The sequence below is a fragment of the Tachysurus fulvidraco genome, chromosome 9, assembly GCF_022655615.1.
Source record: "Tachysurus fulvidraco isolate hzauxx_2018 chromosome 9, HZAU_PFXX_2.0, whole genome shotgun sequence".
Lineage (NCBI taxonomy): Eukaryota > Metazoa > Chordata > Actinopteri > Siluriformes > Bagridae > Tachysurus > Tachysurus fulvidraco.
The window spans coordinates 27,341,305-27,358,827 of NC_062526.1; the positions used below are offsets into that span (position 1 = coordinate 27,341,305).

At 41.3% G+C, this 17,523-nt stretch overlaps 2 protein-coding genes across 4 annotated transcripts in view; one reads left to right on the forward strand and one right to left on the reverse strand.

The window, feature by feature from the left end:
- itsn2a (intersectin 2a) overlaps positions 1-13,457 on the forward strand; it is a 44,547-nt gene extending 31,090 nt beyond the window's left edge. For 2 of the 3 annotated variants that reach the window (XM_027171097.2, XM_027171099.2), the window contains 17 exons: positions 326-381; positions 475-641; positions 731-764; positions 856-977; positions 1,072-1,168; positions 1,268-1,459; positions 7,338-7,459; positions 7,651-7,757; positions 8,261-8,444; positions 8,604-8,702; positions 10,422-10,589; positions 10,692-10,901; positions 11,048-11,169; positions 11,408-11,490; positions 11,899-11,982; positions 12,647-12,820; positions 12,911-13,457. In XM_027171097.2, the coding sequence (XP_027026898.2) occupies positions 326-381; positions 475-641; positions 731-764; positions 856-977; positions 1,072-1,168; positions 1,268-1,459; positions 7,338-7,459; positions 7,651-7,757; positions 8,261-8,444; positions 8,604-8,702; positions 10,422-10,589; positions 10,692-10,901; positions 11,048-11,169; positions 11,408-11,490; positions 11,899-11,982; positions 12,647-12,820; positions 12,911-13,068 (2,179 nt within the window). In that variant the 3' untranslated portion in view covers positions 13,069-13,457. The remainder of the gene's footprint in view (positions 1-325; positions 382-474; positions 642-730; positions 765-855; positions 978-1,071; positions 1,169-1,267; positions 1,460-7,337; positions 7,460-7,650; positions 7,758-8,260; positions 8,445-8,603; positions 8,703-10,421; positions 10,590-10,691; positions 10,902-11,047; positions 11,170-11,407; positions 11,491-11,898; positions 11,983-12,646; positions 12,821-12,910) is intronic. The other variant, XM_027171098.2, reaches the window with a different exon arrangement.
- Positions 13,458-14,652: 1,195 nt separating this feature from the next.
- fam228a (family with sequence similarity 228 member A) lies at positions 14,653-17,469 on the reverse strand. The gene is made up of 8 exons (XM_027171152.2): positions 17,302-17,469; positions 16,453-16,535; positions 16,222-16,374; positions 16,057-16,134; positions 15,730-15,921; positions 15,433-15,520; positions 15,078-15,156; positions 14,653-14,862 (listed from the first exon to the last, which is right to left on the reverse strand). The coding sequence occupies exons 2-8, from the start codon at positions 16,531-16,533 to the stop codon at positions 14,760-14,762; spliced, it is 774 nt and encodes a 257-aa protein (XP_027026953.2). The 5' UTR covers positions 16,534-16,535; positions 17,302-17,469; the 3' UTR covers positions 14,653-14,759.
- Positions 17,470-17,523: the final 54 nt, after the last annotated feature.

The following is a 17,523-nucleotide window of genomic DNA, read 5'->3' on the forward strand; positions in this document are numbered from 1 at the left end:
CCTGACCATGGAAACAAGGGTGGCTAATAGCCCAAAATACACTGAAATGGCCTGATGATGATTGTGACCACGAGTTTGTGCATACTCGGCCCATGGTAAAAACTCACTTTTGTGCAAGGCAAAATACACCTGTTCAGTAAACGGCTCCTCATACACATATTCATACCTGGGTCAGTTTAGAGGCACCATTTTACCTTCCAGAAAGTTTTCAAGAGGTGGGAAGGAACTAGAAAACTTGGTGAACCTCACAGGGACACCAGGAGAACACACCAAACACCACAGCCATAATACATCCTCATCAGAATCTTTTTTGCTTGTCCTTCAGGCCTTTATATTCTACTGTTGATGAGCTGGACCTGTCTGACTCTGTTCTGCTTGAAGGTGAGCTGTGTATTCTTCTTGTTTGACTTCAAGTTTCGCTTTCAATTTTTTCTATTGTTTCTATTTTTTTTTCAATGTTTCTATTTTTGTTAGAGTATGTTGCTCTTTACACGTACGAGAGTCCCGAGTCAGGTGACCTGACATTCCGAGCTGAAGATGTTGTCTTGGTAATGGAAAAAGAGGGGGAGTGGTGGAAAGGCTGCATCGGTGACCAATCAGGACTCTTTCCTTCCAACTACGTCAAACCCAAAGACACTGACGTATGAAAAATATTATAATTAATTTTATTATATCTCTAGAGCGCTGAACAGTGAATAGGTTTCATATTCGTTTCCGACTCCTTTTTCAGTCTGCCAAATCTGGTGCTTCTGGGAAAAAGCCAGGTGAGTTGGCTAATCCTTTCCAGAACAAACATGCACTATGGGCGAGGAAGGTACTGTTCCACTCTGTATCTCTTTTTCTTGTTCTTTTCAGAGATTGCACAGGTAACGACAGCCTGTAAGGCCACGATGGCAGAACAGCTGAATGTGACTCCGGGGCAGCTGATCCTCGTTCTTCATAAGAACTCCTGTGGCTGGTGGTTGGGAGAATTGCAGGTCTGGGTGTCTGGATGCACAGTTTTAAAAAGACATGTACATATATATTTTATAGAGAAATCAATCTGACTGGTCTTTGCTGTGTGTTTTGTAGGCTCGGGGTAAGAAGCGTCAAAAAGGCTGGTTTCACTCCTCAAATGTCAGACTGCTGGAGCCCAACAGTGGTAAAAGCACTCCTGCGCCCCAGCCATGTATGCCTATGTTGAATAATGACTAAAGTAACTACTGGTCCAGAAACATAATTTATGATCAAACTGCACTGTTAATATGTTTCTATTCTTTTTCATCAGTGTGCCAAGTCATTGCCATGTACGACTACAAAGCAGCCAATGGGGACGAGATGACATTCCAGAAAGGTCAGCTGATCAACGTCCTCAACAAGGACGAGTCCGATTGGTGGAAAGGAGAAATCAATGGAGTCACTGGTCTCTTCCCGACCAATTATGTCAAGATGACTACAGAGTCCGACCCCAGCCAGCAATGTAAGTCCTGACACCTTTGCATACCGAGTGCATTTATTAATGAGTACTGAAAATATTCAAAATTCTATCAGTATTCAGAAAGGACTATAGACACTATATAAATGGAACAGAATTATGTAGGAAACGTTGAGAGAAGAAGAAGCTAGAAAACTATGCAGCACTCTGAAAGCCAAAAAGCGTTCAGAAAGATAGCGGTATCCTGTCACTTTGTTTGTCCTCCCTTTAATGGTAAGGAAACTTTATTAAGTTACTACATATCTCTAACACCTAACACTAATAAGCAAGCTGAAGGTTTGAGGTCTGAGATGTTATGAGGGAGAAACCTTGAGAGAAACCAGGCTTATTAATCTAATTGGAAGGCTGTTCCATAACTGTGGAGTTCTGTTAGAAAAAGCTCTGTCCCCTTCTGTAGCCTTTTGTGCTTGAGGCACTACTAATAACCTGCACCTTTTGATCGGAATAGGCATGACTGATCATACAAAACTAAAAGATCTCTCGGGTACTGTGGCACAAGACCATTCAGTGCTTTATAGTTTAATAATAATATTTTATAATCAGAGCAAAAATTGACTGGGAGCCAATGCAATGAGGATAATAAAGGGGTGATACTGTATGTTCATATCTTCTGGCTTTAGTTAGGACTCTAGCTGCTGTGTTCTGGACTAACTGGTGCTTGGTTGTGGTCCTACGGGAACATCCAGTCAGTAAAGCATTACAATAATCCAACCTAGAGGTAACAAATGCATGAACTAGTGTTTCTGCATCATGTAATGACATTGTATTTCTTATTTTTGAGATGAAAGAAGGCGACCCTTGTGATAGTATTTATGTGAGCTTTAAATGAGAGACTGGTGTATATAGACGTGATGCAACAGAAAGACCACCCAGAGTCAGTCTGTAATCAGAAAGGTTACTTCTGCCTTCCTGTGTACCTACTGTAGTAAAATCACTTCTGTCTTGTTAAGCAGTTACACAGGAGAAGTTAGTAAGCATCCACTGTCTGATGTCCATCACACAATCTTCTATCTTATTATTCTGGTGTCTAACATCTGACTTGGCTGAAACATACAGTATAGCTGTGTGTCATCAGCATATCCGTGGACATTTCTAGAATAATATTCCATATTATATATAATAATATGAGCATAACTGCTGTGCTACAACCATTTCTACGATCTTTGAGATAAAGGGGAGGTTTGATATTGGCCTATAGTTGGAAAGCTTGCTTGGGTTGAGGTCAGGTTCTTAATCAGAGGTTTGATAACCACTAGCTTAAAAGATTTCCGCACATACTGTAGCCAGTTCTATGGGAAGAATTTATTATTTTTAAGTGCTTCAGAAGCTACTGGTAATATCTGTTTAAAGAAACATGGAGGTAAGGGATCCAGTATGCAGGTTGATCATTTTTAAGAAGAAATTAGTGAAATTAAGTTAGTCTCTCAAGGGGGAGTAAAATAGTGCAGGTCAAAAACATGATTATTATCCACGGCATCAATCTGGTCTGAATTTTCTGCATGATGTTATCAGTTTTCTCATTGAAATAATTCATTATTTCATGTCTTCACTGCTACAAATAAATAGTGTGTACTTTTCAACATCGTTTTTATTCCTAGTTAATTTTGCTACGGTATTAAATTAAAATCTAGGTTTATTTTTGTTATCTTCAATTGGATAAGAGAAAAAAGACCGATCTAGCAGCACTAGGAGATTTCTTTTAGAGAATTCCGTTCTAATTTCCTAGCAAGGTGCAGAGAAACACTTACTGTAAATATTCAGTCACCTGCTTAAGTTCTGTGTGGCGAGATGGCAATCTGAGAGTGAGATAATGGTCTCAGTGAGATAGTGGTCTAAGATAGCTTCAGACTGAGGCAGTGTGAAAATATTTTCTATATTTAATCTAACATATGTCTAGATTCTTGCTTGGTGTCTAACTTATCATCATGAATAATTGCGACACCTCCTCCCCTGTCTGTTAACCTGGCAGACAAGCTTTGTTTAACGTGACAAACTTGTTTAATTTAATTTAATTATTAATTCATTTATAGATCACTAAACGTTTGATCAGTAATAATTTCATTAACAGTAAGTGCTGTAGATGCAAAAGATCTTACAGTATATTAAACAGTCCTAGCTTTAGATGAAAAATGCTGGCTGTGCAATCACTATGAACTAAATTTATGCTAATAAGGTTAATAAAACAAATTGAGTGTTTATAGGTTTTTCTGTGGCTCGGGAAACAGACATGGTCCCTATATTGTTAACCCTGTTTCAGAGCTCTCACATATCCTCACTGCAAGTGACCTCCTTGCAAGAATTTCGATACAAGAGCAAACACAACGACAAGGATTTTAATGAAACAGAACGAGTTCAGTCAAGGAAAACATCGTCTATGTCTTTGTCCATTTTTTTGGGTGAAATGTAACTTTCAGTCCCAATGTTGTCTACTCACAATGTAAAAGGTGTCGACACACAATGTAAAAGGTGTCTACACTAGAGGTCTTCTTGGGTCTAAAGAAATGTACCCGACCTGAAGTGACCCGAATCACTTTTTACCCGAACCCGACGTGCATAATTTATTTATTTTTTTTAAGAAAGACCCGACCCGAGATAAACCAGGAAAAATTAGACCCGAGTCCGACCCGACCAATTGGCAATTTTTTTAAACCCGACTGGACCCGGATGTTGCGTAACTCTACACTGAAGTAACTGCTACAGAGTGGATTCAAAATTGATTGACAGGTCTTTTTCAACGAAAATTAGCTTACCGCCAGCCACACGTCGCCAGCCACACGTCACCAGCCACACTTCACCAGCCACATGTCGCAAGCGGTCTTGGCAAACAGAGGAGAGGTTGGAAAAGGACTCGAGTCGATGCACACACACGAGATACAGCAGTTCGGGTCTTCTCGGGTCCATTCAGTAAAACACATTCATTTTAAATTACCCGAGCCCCGATGCCGCTATTATTATACCCGACCCGTGTCTGAGGCACACGTGAAACTTTTAGACCCGAACCCGCTCGGGTTCTCGGGTCGGACCTCGGGTTTTCGGATCCAAGTGGACCCGTGAAGACCTCTAGTCTACACACAAGGTGTCTACTCATGTAAAAGAAACAATGATTCTTACTTGTGTTAGGAAACAGAAAAGGTTTAGAATCCTGAAGTCGATGGGAGATAAATTCCATATTTCACAATATAAGAAGATGAAGTACTTACAATCCTGTATTGGAAAGAAGTTTTCTTTCTTTCTTTCTTTCTTCTTTTTTTTTTAAATCAATCCCTCCACCCCATACGTTTTTCATATCTTGTATGAATTGCAGTCATGTACATTAGACTGCCCGAGCTACTGGAAATGCAGAATGGCTTGAGAACCGGCACCAGAGCTGATTAAAAAAAAAACACTTCCATTATCATACATAAACTATAAAAATCTGTTGAATATTTCACATTATGGTTGAAACAAAACAAAAGCCTATTTCTAGAATTTCTCAGTTGTAAGCTTTACAATATCTTATACTACTGACAAATACTTTTCCTCATTTCAAGCACTTATTTCAAGCAATTTCAATATTAAAAAGCTAAAAATAGTTGAAAATAGTAGATAAAAGGCTTAACACGATATTTAGTCTTTATTTAAAAAAATGGAAGATTAATTAGTAGCTTAGAATTAATTTACCCCAGCATCTGAGCTTTTTTTTTCTCTCGGCACTGATCGATGTTATCCATCCCTCTCTTCATTATCTTTCATGGCGACACTCATCCACTCCTCTGTTCCTTCCCTTTTCCTGTCGCTCGCCTCATTTCTGCTTTATTTCAGGAACTCTAGCCTCGGCCCTTCCTCCTCTTCCAATCAGAGAGCAGCAGACGAGACTCCGACTCCCTCATGCTCTTTTTGGATCAGGCTCCTTTCTCATTTTGAGATTTCTGTTTGATTGTCCTCATTTTTTTTTATTGCTTTTCTTTTGTCGTAACACATTTCCTGCCGTTTGAAAAAAAAAAAAAATAGTGATTCGGCTGAAAGAAATACCTCAGCCGGAATGAAATGATCACTATGTCTGAGTACAGAATGTGTGCCAAATGCCGTAAGAACTACGTCCCGTTTGAGCCTAAATGTGGGACATTTTTCACGCCGACGTGGTCGACATTATATAGGAATGAAACGGACTTGGTGTAATTTTCATTTTGGCTGAACGATTCCTTTAAAAGAGGAAACATAGTACGAGAAAGTACAGTAGTAGTAACAGGGTTCTTTTCTATAGTCCTTATGTAATGATCAAAAAACTTTTATAGAACTAAAACCGATTTGCAGCAGTACAGTTCATACACATCACGCTATGAAGAGAGCCAGTGAGTGAATGTATGTGTGTATACTGTATATGTGTGCGTCCATGCTAAACCAGCATCTGCTGCTTCCTCACTTCGCCTTTTACATCATAGGATTGTGAGTTGGCTTCTTCCTGTTAAAATGTAGCACGACGCACAAACACGCACGCGCACACACACGCACACACACACACACACACACACACACACACACACACACACACACACACACACACACACACACACCTGATGACGTCACCAGCAGCATGTTATCCTATAGCACTTGAGCCGCCCCTATGCAAACAGCTAACAGCCCTTACACTGCAATGCCACGGCCTTTTGCTTTCTGTGTGCTTTAACAGAAGCTCAGCTCAAGCTTTGTTGCTCTTTTATATGGAGAAAAAAGAAATAGAATTTAAAAATAAAGACATTTTTAAACTGTGGATTTTGCAGAGTGGTGTGGTTTAATGTTCTTCTAGCTGTATTTGATGTTTGAGCATATGGATGTTTATTCATCCCATCGTTATATGTATAGGTGTGTGTGTGTGTGTGTGTGTGTGTGTGTGTGTGTGTGTGTGTGTGTGACCTCACGCTTCTACTACATTCTATTAGTTTTACTGTAGTTAATGAATCATTTCTAAGTGTAAACTGGACAAACCCCTGAGTTTAATTGGGGAGTTTATTTTTATATTATATAATATCATTACAGGGGGACACGGTGGCTTAGTGGTTAGCACGTTCGCCTCACACCTCCAGGGTTGGGGGTTCGATTCCCACCTCCGCCTTGTGTGTGTGGAGTTTGCATGTTCTCCTCGTGCCTCAGGGGTTTCCTCCGGGTACTCCGGTTTCCTCCCCCGGTCCAAAGACATGCATGGTAGGTTGATTGGCATCTCTGGAAAATTGTCCGTAGTGTGTGAGTGTGTGAGTGAATGAGAGTGTGTGTGTGCCCTGTGATGGGTTGGCACTCCGTCCAGGGTGTATCCTGCCTCGATGCCCGATGACGCCTGAGATAGGCACAGGCTCCCCGTGACCTGAGAAGTTCGGATAAGCGGTAGAAAATGAATGAATGAATGAATGAATGAATGAATGAATGAATATCATTACCAGTTTTGTTAATTGCTTCACTATAAAATTCACTTTAGCTCAGTTAGATTTAGTTTGGACATTTATTAGAGAGAAATTAGATTTGAAGACATACATGTTATGCACATCACAATATTTACCTGTGCTGACAAAAAGTATAAAAAAAGCTATATTTTTTATTTATACAAGACGACACTCAAAAATACATGTTTTGATGTATCTGATAAGAATTATATTATTACTAATGATAAGTTATATTAATGTTATATCGACCAGCACCGTGTCTTACAGTATGTCCATGTCTTACCCTTGTTTTTGTGTCTATACTGTACACGTCCATACTAACACGGCTACTGTCTGTGTGCTCATCTGTAAGTGTGTGCATGCATACACGTCTACATGCTTGTCTGTCTGTACCTGCATGCTTTTGTGTGTGTGTGTGTGTGTGTGTGTGTGTGTGTGTGTGTGTGTAGGGTGTGCAGATCTTTTGAGCTTAGACTCCATGAGTTGTGAGGAGAGAAAGAGGCAGGGCTACATCCATGAACTCATCGAGACGGAGCAGACATATGTACAGGATCTGGAGCTGGTGCTTGAGGTAAACCAGCACAGACAGCCAATATGCTGACTGACCATAGCTGATGTCTGATGAAAAAATTACTAATCTTTTCATCTTTATATCTCTTAGATACATGTGGATTTATTGTTTGTGTGTGTGTGTGTGTGTTTGTGTCTGTGTGTGTGTGTGTGTGTGTGTGTGTTTGTGTCTGTGTGTGTGTGTGTGTGTAGGTGTTCTACAAACCCATGACTGAGTCAGGACGCTTGACTGAGGCTGAGATGAGTGTGATCTTTGTGAATTGGAGAGAGCTGATCATGTGCAACATCAAACTGCTCAAGTGAGAGAGTGAATCAAAGCAAAAAGAAAAGCATGGAAATGAACATGTTTACAGGAGCCATTTTTCTGCTGCTTAACTCAAATCTAAACTAGACTGCTGTTTGCTTAATAACAGCTACTACATAGAGATGTTTAAGTTACGTTTGGCTATATCATTTGGCTATATCATTTTTGCCATATTTAACATTAGAACTCAGTTGAAGGGTCACGGTGGCTTAGTGGTTAGCACGTTTGCCTCACACCTCCAGGGTCGGGGGTTCGATTCCCGCCTCCGCCTTGTGTGTGTGGAGTTTGCATGTTCTCCCCGTGCCTCGGGGGTTTCCTTCGGGTACTCCGGTTTCCTCCCCCGGTCCAAAGACATGCATGGTAGGTTGATTGGCATCTCTGGAAAATTGTCCATAGTGTGTGAGTGTGTGTGTGAATGAGAGTGTGTGTGTGTGCCCTGAATTTTTGTTGGTTGTCGTTTTTTGGCCCGGAAAAGGTTTAAAATGTAAATTTCTTCAGAGCCCTGCGTGTCCGTAAGAAGACGGCAGGTGAGCGCATGCCGGTGCAGGTGATCGGAGACATCCTGTCCTCTGAGCTTTCACACATGCAGGCCTACATCCGCTTCTGCAGCTGCCAACTGAACGCAGCCGCCCTGCTGCAACAGAAAACTGACGCCTCGCCTGAATTCAAGCTCTTCCTAAAGGTTAAATCCACTTCCTATGGACTTCCTTTTGCCATAGAATATACACAACATTGTTAAATGAGGTAGAAGTAGAATTATCGGGCAGAATAAACTTGAATCATAACTTGCAAGCATTAAATTGTGTGTATTCGATCCAGATGTTTCCGCTTTGTTTTGCAGAAAATCGCCACTAATTACAGATGTAAAGGAATGCCACTGTCCAGCTTTCTGCTGAAGCCCATGCAGAGGATCACACGGTACCCTTTACTCATCAAAAATGTGAGACCGCAAAACAGAAACAATATCAATATACGTATGATTATTTATGTGAATGTCTTTAGTCTTTAGTCATGAGTTAGTAATTAGTTCTTTGTAGAGACTTCACAAAGAATCAGGAATTTGTTGAGGTTTTTAAGGTACTCTTGGTACATACATAATGTATATACTTACATATACTTACGCTGTCGTCCTTGTATCTCCAAAACCATTATTTTTCAGGAAATTAAAAAAACGCCGTATCTTATCTGCAATGCACAGGGTTTAGTCCGCGTTGCAGTGGATTGTCTTGCACAAAATTCCTGTCTTCAGACGAGCACCAGAAATATCGGGGGTCAAGATTTTTTTTTCTTTGAGCCCAGTGTTTTGAAGACATTTACCTCAGAAGACGTGTTGATTCGTTGTGACTCTTCTTGAGGTGAAATATGCCACGAAGCTCTCCTGCAGAGTGAGGAAGAGGTGGACAGTTGAAGTGTCCAACGGAGTAAAGAGATTTGCGCTCAAGCCATTTTTTTAGATTGGTTAATAACTTGTAAAAAATAACAGACCCACGTGGAGACTGACCGATAGCATCGATATGTGAAAATATATGAAATTGACAAAATTTGGACATAGGAGGTTTCCGCCAGACAGAGACGAATCTGGCATGAGAACTGTCAACATATAAATAGTAAGGATTTACATATTTACATAGTACTCGAGAAAGAGGCAGTAATCAGAGTTGGAGAATGAATTACAGAACACAGGTAACAATCCCGGGATTAGCTGTTTAAGCCACTGTTAAAGTGCACAGTGTTCTGTAGAGTCTTCCTGAAGGGAGAGGTGCAAATAGTTTCTGGCCGGGGTGAGCAGGGTCTGTAATGATGTTGCCTGCCCGTTTCTTCACTCTAGAGATGTACAAGTCCTGAAGGTTGGGCAGATGAACACCAATGATTGCAGTCTTCTTAATTCTGATTTGCTGGCTTGCCCAAACCAAACAGTTATAGAGCACAGGACAGACTCATTAACAGCTGAGTAAAACTGTGTCATCGTTGCCTGTGGCAGGTTGAACTTTTTCAGTTGATTATGGAAGTACAACCTTCTTATGGGTCTTTTTCAAAATAGAGTCAATGTGACTGTCCCACTTCAGGTCCTGGGAGATGGTGGTTCCCAGGACCTTGACTGACTCCGCTGCAGCCACAGTGCTGTCCATGATGGTGAACGGGGGAGGGCAGAGGGGTTCCTTCTGAAGTCTACTACCATCTCCACAGTTCTGAGCATGTTAAGCTCCAGGATGTTGTGACTGCACCAGACAGCTGGCTGCACAACCTCTTATCTGTATGCAGACTTGTCTCCGTCCTGGATGACACAAATTTCCGGAGCTTGACAGAGGGGTGTTTAGTGGTGCAGTCATTTGTGTAGAGAGAGAAAAGCAGTGGGGAGAGAACGCAGCCATGAGGAGCTCCAGTGCTGATGGTGTAGGTGTTGGATAAGAAGTTCACAAACAGGATCTTTGCACAAGTTCCTGGTTTGTCCAGATCTTGGAGATGTGTAGTGCAGTCTCATGCTGACTGCATCATCCACAGATCAGTTTGCTTACCGAATCCAAGATTCTGCCGGAGGGGGTCCAGCAAGGGTCCAACGATGTTCCTCAAGTAGACCCACACCAGTATACATGGATCATATGCAGACTTTAAAAGTGATTTCTTTTTTTATTCTTCCTCTCGCTCCATTTGTCTGTAGATTTTGGAAAACACTCCAGTAGGACACGTGGACCAGGTAAACCTTCGGGAAGCGCTGGAGAGGGCGGAGCTTCTGTGCTCCCAGGTTAACGAGGGAGTGAGGGAGAAGGAAAACTCGGACAGACTCGAGTGGCTGCAGAACCATGTGCAGTGTGAGGGGGTCATTGAGGTGAGCTGGTCTTATTAACTGTTTTAACACTATATAAAAAAATGCACTATCACGATAATAGACAAGAACTTGCATGTGATTTTAATTTGCCCTGCTTTCCAGCATTTGGTCTTTAACTCTCTGACGAACTGCCTGGGTCCTCGCAAGCTGCTGCACAGTGGGCACGTGTCGAAGGCTAAAAGCAACAAGGAGCTCTGGGCCTTTCTGTTCAGCGACTTCCTGCTCTTCACCTACATCTCTAAACAGTTCTCCTCAAACACAGACCGACTCTTCAGCCCCAAGTCCAACACCATCTACAAGATGTACAAAACGGTAACAAAGTCATAGAGCTCCTGTGTAGATATTCTAGAAGTTGGGTGTTTTATTTATAACCTCTCTCTCTCTCTCTCTCTCTCTCTCTCTCTCTCTCTCTCTCTCTCTCTCTCTCTCTCTCTCTCTCTCTCTCTCACTCACATTAGCCTGTGTTTTTGAATGAAGTGTTGGTGAAAATGCCGTCTGATCCGTCCAGCGAAGACCCAATCTTTCACATCTCGCACATTGACCGTGTGTACACACTGAAAGCTGACAGCATCAATGAGAGGTTCACACACACACACACACACACACACACACACACACACACACACACACACACACACACACACACACACACACACACATATACAATACATCTCACTCATCATTCTTTTAGTGAAGACTTTAGTTCCTGAAGGTTTCAGTAACACCGATTTCCTTCCTAAACATCATTCTGGATTTTTGAGAATGTGACATTAAATGTGTCTTTGATATATTTTTTTCCTTTATTATGTTTTGTTCAGAACGACTTGGGTCCAGCGAATCAAAGCAGCATCAGAGCACTTTATAGAGACAGAGAAGCTGAAAAGAGAGAAGGCTTACCAAGGTTGGAGAAGGACTTGAAATACTTAATCGAACGGTTTGGCAAAAAATATAAATAAATATAACAAATAAATAATTTTCCACTTTACCTGAAGTGCAATGAGCAAAAATGTTCTAGTCGTCTTCTCACCCAAAATCCATAGCAGATGTACATCACAAATATTGCCATCTGCTTCAGTAGAGCTCCATAAACAGATTATGGATAAATAAATAAATAAATAAATAAATAAATAAATAAATAAATAAATAATAAATAATTAAAGTTATGTAATATTTCCAGCTTTTCTTGTAGAGGCGTAAGTCCTGAATCGAACACCTATTTCATTATTGCCAAACTTATTCATTTCATCTTTCACGTTTTCTAATTACCTTAAGTTTCATTTTAAAATAAAATTGTACGTGTGTTTTACAGCTCGATCTCAAAAGACAAGCGGTATTGGACGTTTGTTAGTAACAGCTCAGGAGGCTGTTGAGTTAAAACCCTGCAAGCCTAATGGTGAGAAATGCAAAACACACACACACACACACACACACACACACACACACACACACACACACACACACACACACACACACACACACACACACACACACACACACACACACACACACACACACACACACACACACACACACACCTAGGGTTATGGTTAGAGTTAGGTACACAATGCTTATCATTCATTTTCTATCCGAACTTCTCGGGTCACGGGGAAGGCAGGATACACCCTGGACAGAGTGCCAACCCATCACAGGGCACACACACACTCTCATTCACTCACACTCTCACACACTACGGACAATTTTCCAGAGATGCCAATCAACCTACCATGCATGTCTTTGGACCGGTGGAGGAAACCGGAGTACTCGGAGGAAACCCCCGAGGCACAGGGAAAACATGCAAACTCCACACACACAAGGCGAAGGTGGGAATCGAACCCCCAACCCTGGAGGTGTGAGGCGAACGTGCTAACCACTAAGCCACCGTGTCCACACACAATGCTTACAATGCCTTTCTGTTCTCTCCTCAGTAGCCAGAAACAGGACAAACTCCTGATATTTAGACTCAGAAACTCTTCGGTTTCTTTTCTGTCCCTGGACCGATCCACTCCACTCGGCTCAGATAGACCTAACAGGTTTGTGTGTGTGGTGTTGGGTTGTAGGTAAGAGTAACCCGTACTGTGAGCTGTCTATGGGAGCACAGTGCTACACCTCACGTCCACAGAACGACACCGTCAACCCGAAATGGAACTTTAGCTGTCAATTCTTCATCAAAGACCTGTATCAGGACGTCCTGTGCATCACCGTGTTCGAGCGGGATCAGTTCTCTCCTGACGGCAAGTGCACGATACGCATCTTTAATTCGACACAGGATCCTTTATATCGTTTTAATTTCTTCTCCTTCTTTTGTACCTGTATGTTTTTAGACTTTCTGGGTCGCACCGAGGTTCCTGTGGCCACCATTAAAAAAGATCAGGAAGGCAAAGGTCCGCTGACTCGGCGTCTGCTGCTCCACGAGGTCCCCACCGGAGAGGTCCGAGTTCGCCTCGACCTGCAGCTTTACGAGCAAACACCGCTCCTCTGACCCCCAGCCTCGCATTTGCAGAATGAAACCTTATTTACTATGAATATTTTTTCCTATGTAGAAAAAGGCCAATTGTACCTCTAGAGGAACAGAGGAATGGAGACGAGACAAAATCCTCTTGTGTCTTTGTGGAACAGGAGATTCAGACTCTGTAGTTTAGTAAAACGTCTACAGGCCAAAGTTTATTCAACTCAAGTTCATCCTCTTACTCAGCAGGAGATAAATGCATGACGATGTAGAAAATCTCATCCTACAGTCCTGCGAGCTAACCTACATAGCAAGGTTGCTTTTCTTCTTATTATTTTATAGTCAAAGGATAAGATATGGTTTGGAGTGTAGAGAACTCCTTAGCCTTAGCCAAACCAAATAAAGACAAATAAAAAAAACAACTTGTCTTACTTTTTATTAAAGATGCCCTTCCACACAAAACCTTTTTTACTTCTATTTTTTTTATATGTGTTATTTCCATATGTGTTTGTGTTGTGTCGGGAATGTGAAAATGAACCGCTACCTCCCCTGTCAGTTCTAGCCACTGAAAAGAAATAAGCGGAGAAATCAAGTCAGTTGGAAAAGCTGCTCAGAGCGACGTAGAAATGATGGAGCTCATTAATATTCATGAGCTCTCCCACTTGAGACCACGCCCACAGAATTCGTGTAGCTCAGTGAGGTTCCTATACAGCAAGGATGGCTGAACGTCAATATACTTGAAGAAGCCATTTTGCTGCAAGTCCAGGTGATTGTAAACAAAGTTCCTCTAGCCTAGGCTACTTAATGCGCTGGGTGAATGAATAGTCACGCTCTCATATCCTAGCGGTTAGCCAATCGGAGCCAAGCAGCATAGCTCATTGAATATTAATGAGAACTGGCACAAATCGAGCTGAGTCTTCCTGCAGGCTTTCTATACCACACTAGAATGGCTTGAAACAAGGTAACCGAGGCATTTTTTCCACAAAAAAATGTTAGAGTCCATTGTAAACGTCAGACATTACCACAAAAGTAATGACATACGTGTGGCAGGGCATCTTTAATCACTGCTGATTTTTACATTCTGACTTATCAGAAGGTGTTGATTAATGTAATGCGACACTGACAGTAGTACAGATTTCACACGTTTATTTTAAATTATCACGTGCTTGTTCTCTTTTCTACAGTAACAGTCTTTCACAGGGATTATTAAGAGATCTTTTATTCTAAGAGATATTTATGGAAGGAGTCTGCAACGTCAGCAGTGTGTAACATTCTGATATGGGTAAATACTTCAGTAATGACGTTGTGTTGTTCAGTTTCTTTGTAACAAGGGTTAGAAATAAACATTAATTTCTTACTAAAAATACAAGAACAGAACATCTGGAACTCTTATATCACAGTCCCACTGAAACCTACAATGTACCTACAAAATAAATATTATCGATGCCCTATACATAATAATAATAATAATAATAATAATAATAATAATAATAATAATAATAATAATAATAATTTCCTAAATCTTTAACTTTTTTTTGTTTCTTTCTTTAAAAACTTTCATTGTTTTATATATATATATATATATATATATATATATATATATATATATATATATATATATATATATATATATGACAGAAAGAATGTGCTACACTCTGAAAGAGAAACCTTGGAAAGTAATTCAAGGTGCTGACTGAATGAAGCAGAGGACACACAGTGTCATGTTAGGACTTCACAGAATAGCTGCGAGGCAGATAATTTGCAGACCAGCATCCAGGCCGAAAACACCGCCCATCTGCTGTAGCCATGTAAACAGGGCCTGGACTCCTGTGGCAGAAAACAAAACATTATGTTCTGATGCGTTGTTTTTCATTCATTCATTGAGAAGCCAATGAAAAACTCCACAAACAAGGCGGAGGCAGGAATCGAACCCCCGACCCTGGAGGTGTGAGGTGAACTTGCTAACCACAAAGCCACCGTGCCTCCCTGCGTTGTTTTTAATTATTTAATATATTTTATGCCATTTTGCTTCGTTTCTGTACCTGCTGCTTCCGTGCAGATCTCTCTTGTTCCTGTCCTGTTCCTTTAATGATGCCATCCACTGACAGTCGTCCAAACGTCCTGTGATGCACAAGTCAACGGTCAATTAAAATGTTACATGCAAAAAAACTGACACAAGTTCTATTTTGACAGAAAGATCATGGTGTTTATTTCACAGTTTATGGCTTTGGGAGCAAAAACCAATTCTATTTAAGGCAGGTATGATCATCTGAGGCGGTATTAAATGGTGTTAAGTGTGAAATTACGTTAGCAGCACATTAATCCGACCCCCCGACAGAGATCGTGAAACGTGCGTGTCTAGTAGACACTAATAATTGTGTGAGCTCTGTTTGGAACCTGTCTGGCAGTGAAGGACTGCTGTGTTCTCCATCAGTCTTGAATGTAAGTAGAGAAACAGTGGATCCTTCAAGAGAATGGTGCTGACCTGGAAGACAACTGACTCATTAGTTTTCTCCATTATTTTTCCTCTTTCATTTAAAGAAATAACCGATTATATTATTTTGTTTAGGGAAATTTTAAAGACCAGGCTGTGCACCAGAACTAAAGGATTGGGGTTTCATACAGAAACATCTGTTTGTGTGTCACATTAAAGCAGGAAATAAATCACAGTACTTGCTAAACAGTTTGGCGCACCTTAGCGCTGTACTTGTCATAGCCTGTGGGCAACATTTTCGTTGGCTTCATGCCCTCACAATGGCGCCATTTGTAGCGCTGTTCGATGCTGCACCGTATTGGCCACCACACACTCTCCGTCCAGCGCTTGTGCAGAAGCTCGTGCCTCCTCACCCTCAGCATGTCTATGTGGTTGAGGAAATGTTCCAGATCCTGTACAGTACATGCAAACAAATATCCTGATTAACAGCTTCATGGATTTCATGTAGCCAGAACCATCTATTGTTAGCATCGATCTGTTTACTGTGACTGATGATTTGCGTGCATGAAATAAACCTCAACACTCACCTTGATGAATCCATTCTCAGTGTCCAGCAGCGGCTGTGTGATGGCATCGACCTCCTGTTGCTCGGAAACTAAGTGATCCTGTAACAGAACTGTGTGTTATTTATGTGAAAAAGAAGCCCCTGTTTACACAGACCTTGTGTTGGACATTTGTTGTGTTGGTATTACCATTAGATGTTTTAGTGAGCAGGGAGAGTGTGTGTGCACCCGATCAGTCTCTGATCCTGGTGGAGTAATGAACCTGCTCAATTTCTGAGTCGCACTTCTCACATATGGACCCTCCAGTTCTGATGATGACTTGTGTCCAACACTTCTGGGAGCCTGCAGAAGGAAAATGGACTGTCACATTACAGCATCCTCTCTTTTACTGTCACTGTGGTGCAGGAAAATGTGTCTCACCGTGTGGTAGAGCAGATGTGGTGGGACAGGTTTGTGAAGCGTAATCACGCCGCTGTATTCTTTTCTGCGTTTAGACGGCATTACTGAAATACAAGTGGTTCATCATGTAAAAACTCTGAAATGCATCTCATACATGCATTCATTCATTCATTCATTCATTCATTCATTACCGCTTATCCGAACTTCACGGTCACGGGGAGCCTGTGCCTAGGGTTAGGGTTAGGTGTCATCGGGCATCGAGGCAGGATACACCCTGGACGGAGTGCCAACCCATCACAGGGCACACACACACTCTCATTCACTCACACACTCACACACTACGGACAATTTTCCAGAGATGCCAATCAACCTACCATGCATGTCTTTGGACCGGGGGAGGAAACCGGAGTACCCGGAGGAAACCCCCGAGGCACGGGGAGAACATGCAAACTCCACACACAAGGCGGAGGCAGGAATCGAACCCCCAACCCTGCAAACGTTCTAACCACTAAGCCACCGTGCCCCCCTGCATCTCATACAGAGATATAAAATATATAATAGGCTTAAAGTGTGAAAGTGCATACAAATAAATAAATAAATAAATAAATAGATAGATAGATAGATAGATAGATAGATAGATAGATAGATAGATAGATAGATAAATAAATAAATGATTAAAAACGTAGTGTTAACTGTTATAATGAACACTGAAATGAGTTTTAAAGTCCTACATTATTACACTTTAACTTACTGAACTTATTCATGCATTGAGATTGTTGTTATTTTTAATACCGATTTAGTTTTAAAAGTAGTTTTAAAAGGTTTTTCCAACAAAAGGTGGAACAGTATTTATAATTCACGATCATTTACCTGTCTGAGGAAAAACCCACGACGACACAAGAACAAAAAAATGGAAAAGAAAGAAAATTGGTGACAAAAATAGCGCTTAGAAAAATAAAGGCGGTTTAAATGTAAAACACCTCAGAATAACGTCTCAAGATAGCGTGCGGTTGTTGCCATGGCAACGCCTTCGAAGCACGCACGCACGCTTCCGGTGTGTTCGGTGACATAAGTGGGTGTAGAAATTTAAAG

Bases quoted from the DNA above. Each gene is read 5' to 3' on its own strand.
- fam228a (XM_027171152.2), bottom strand. From the start codon at position 16,533: ATGCCGTCTAAACGCAGAAAAGAATACAGCGGCGTGATTACGCTTCAC. The intron at 15,157-15,432 runs GTTCCAAACAGA...TGTGCATCACAG, and splicing joins AGTCCTTCACTGCCAGACAG to GACGTTTGGACGACTGTCAG. The intron at 14,863-15,077 runs GTACAGAAACGA...TTTCTGCCACAG, and splicing joins GATCTGCACGGAAGCAGCAG to GAGTCCAGGCCCTGTTTACA.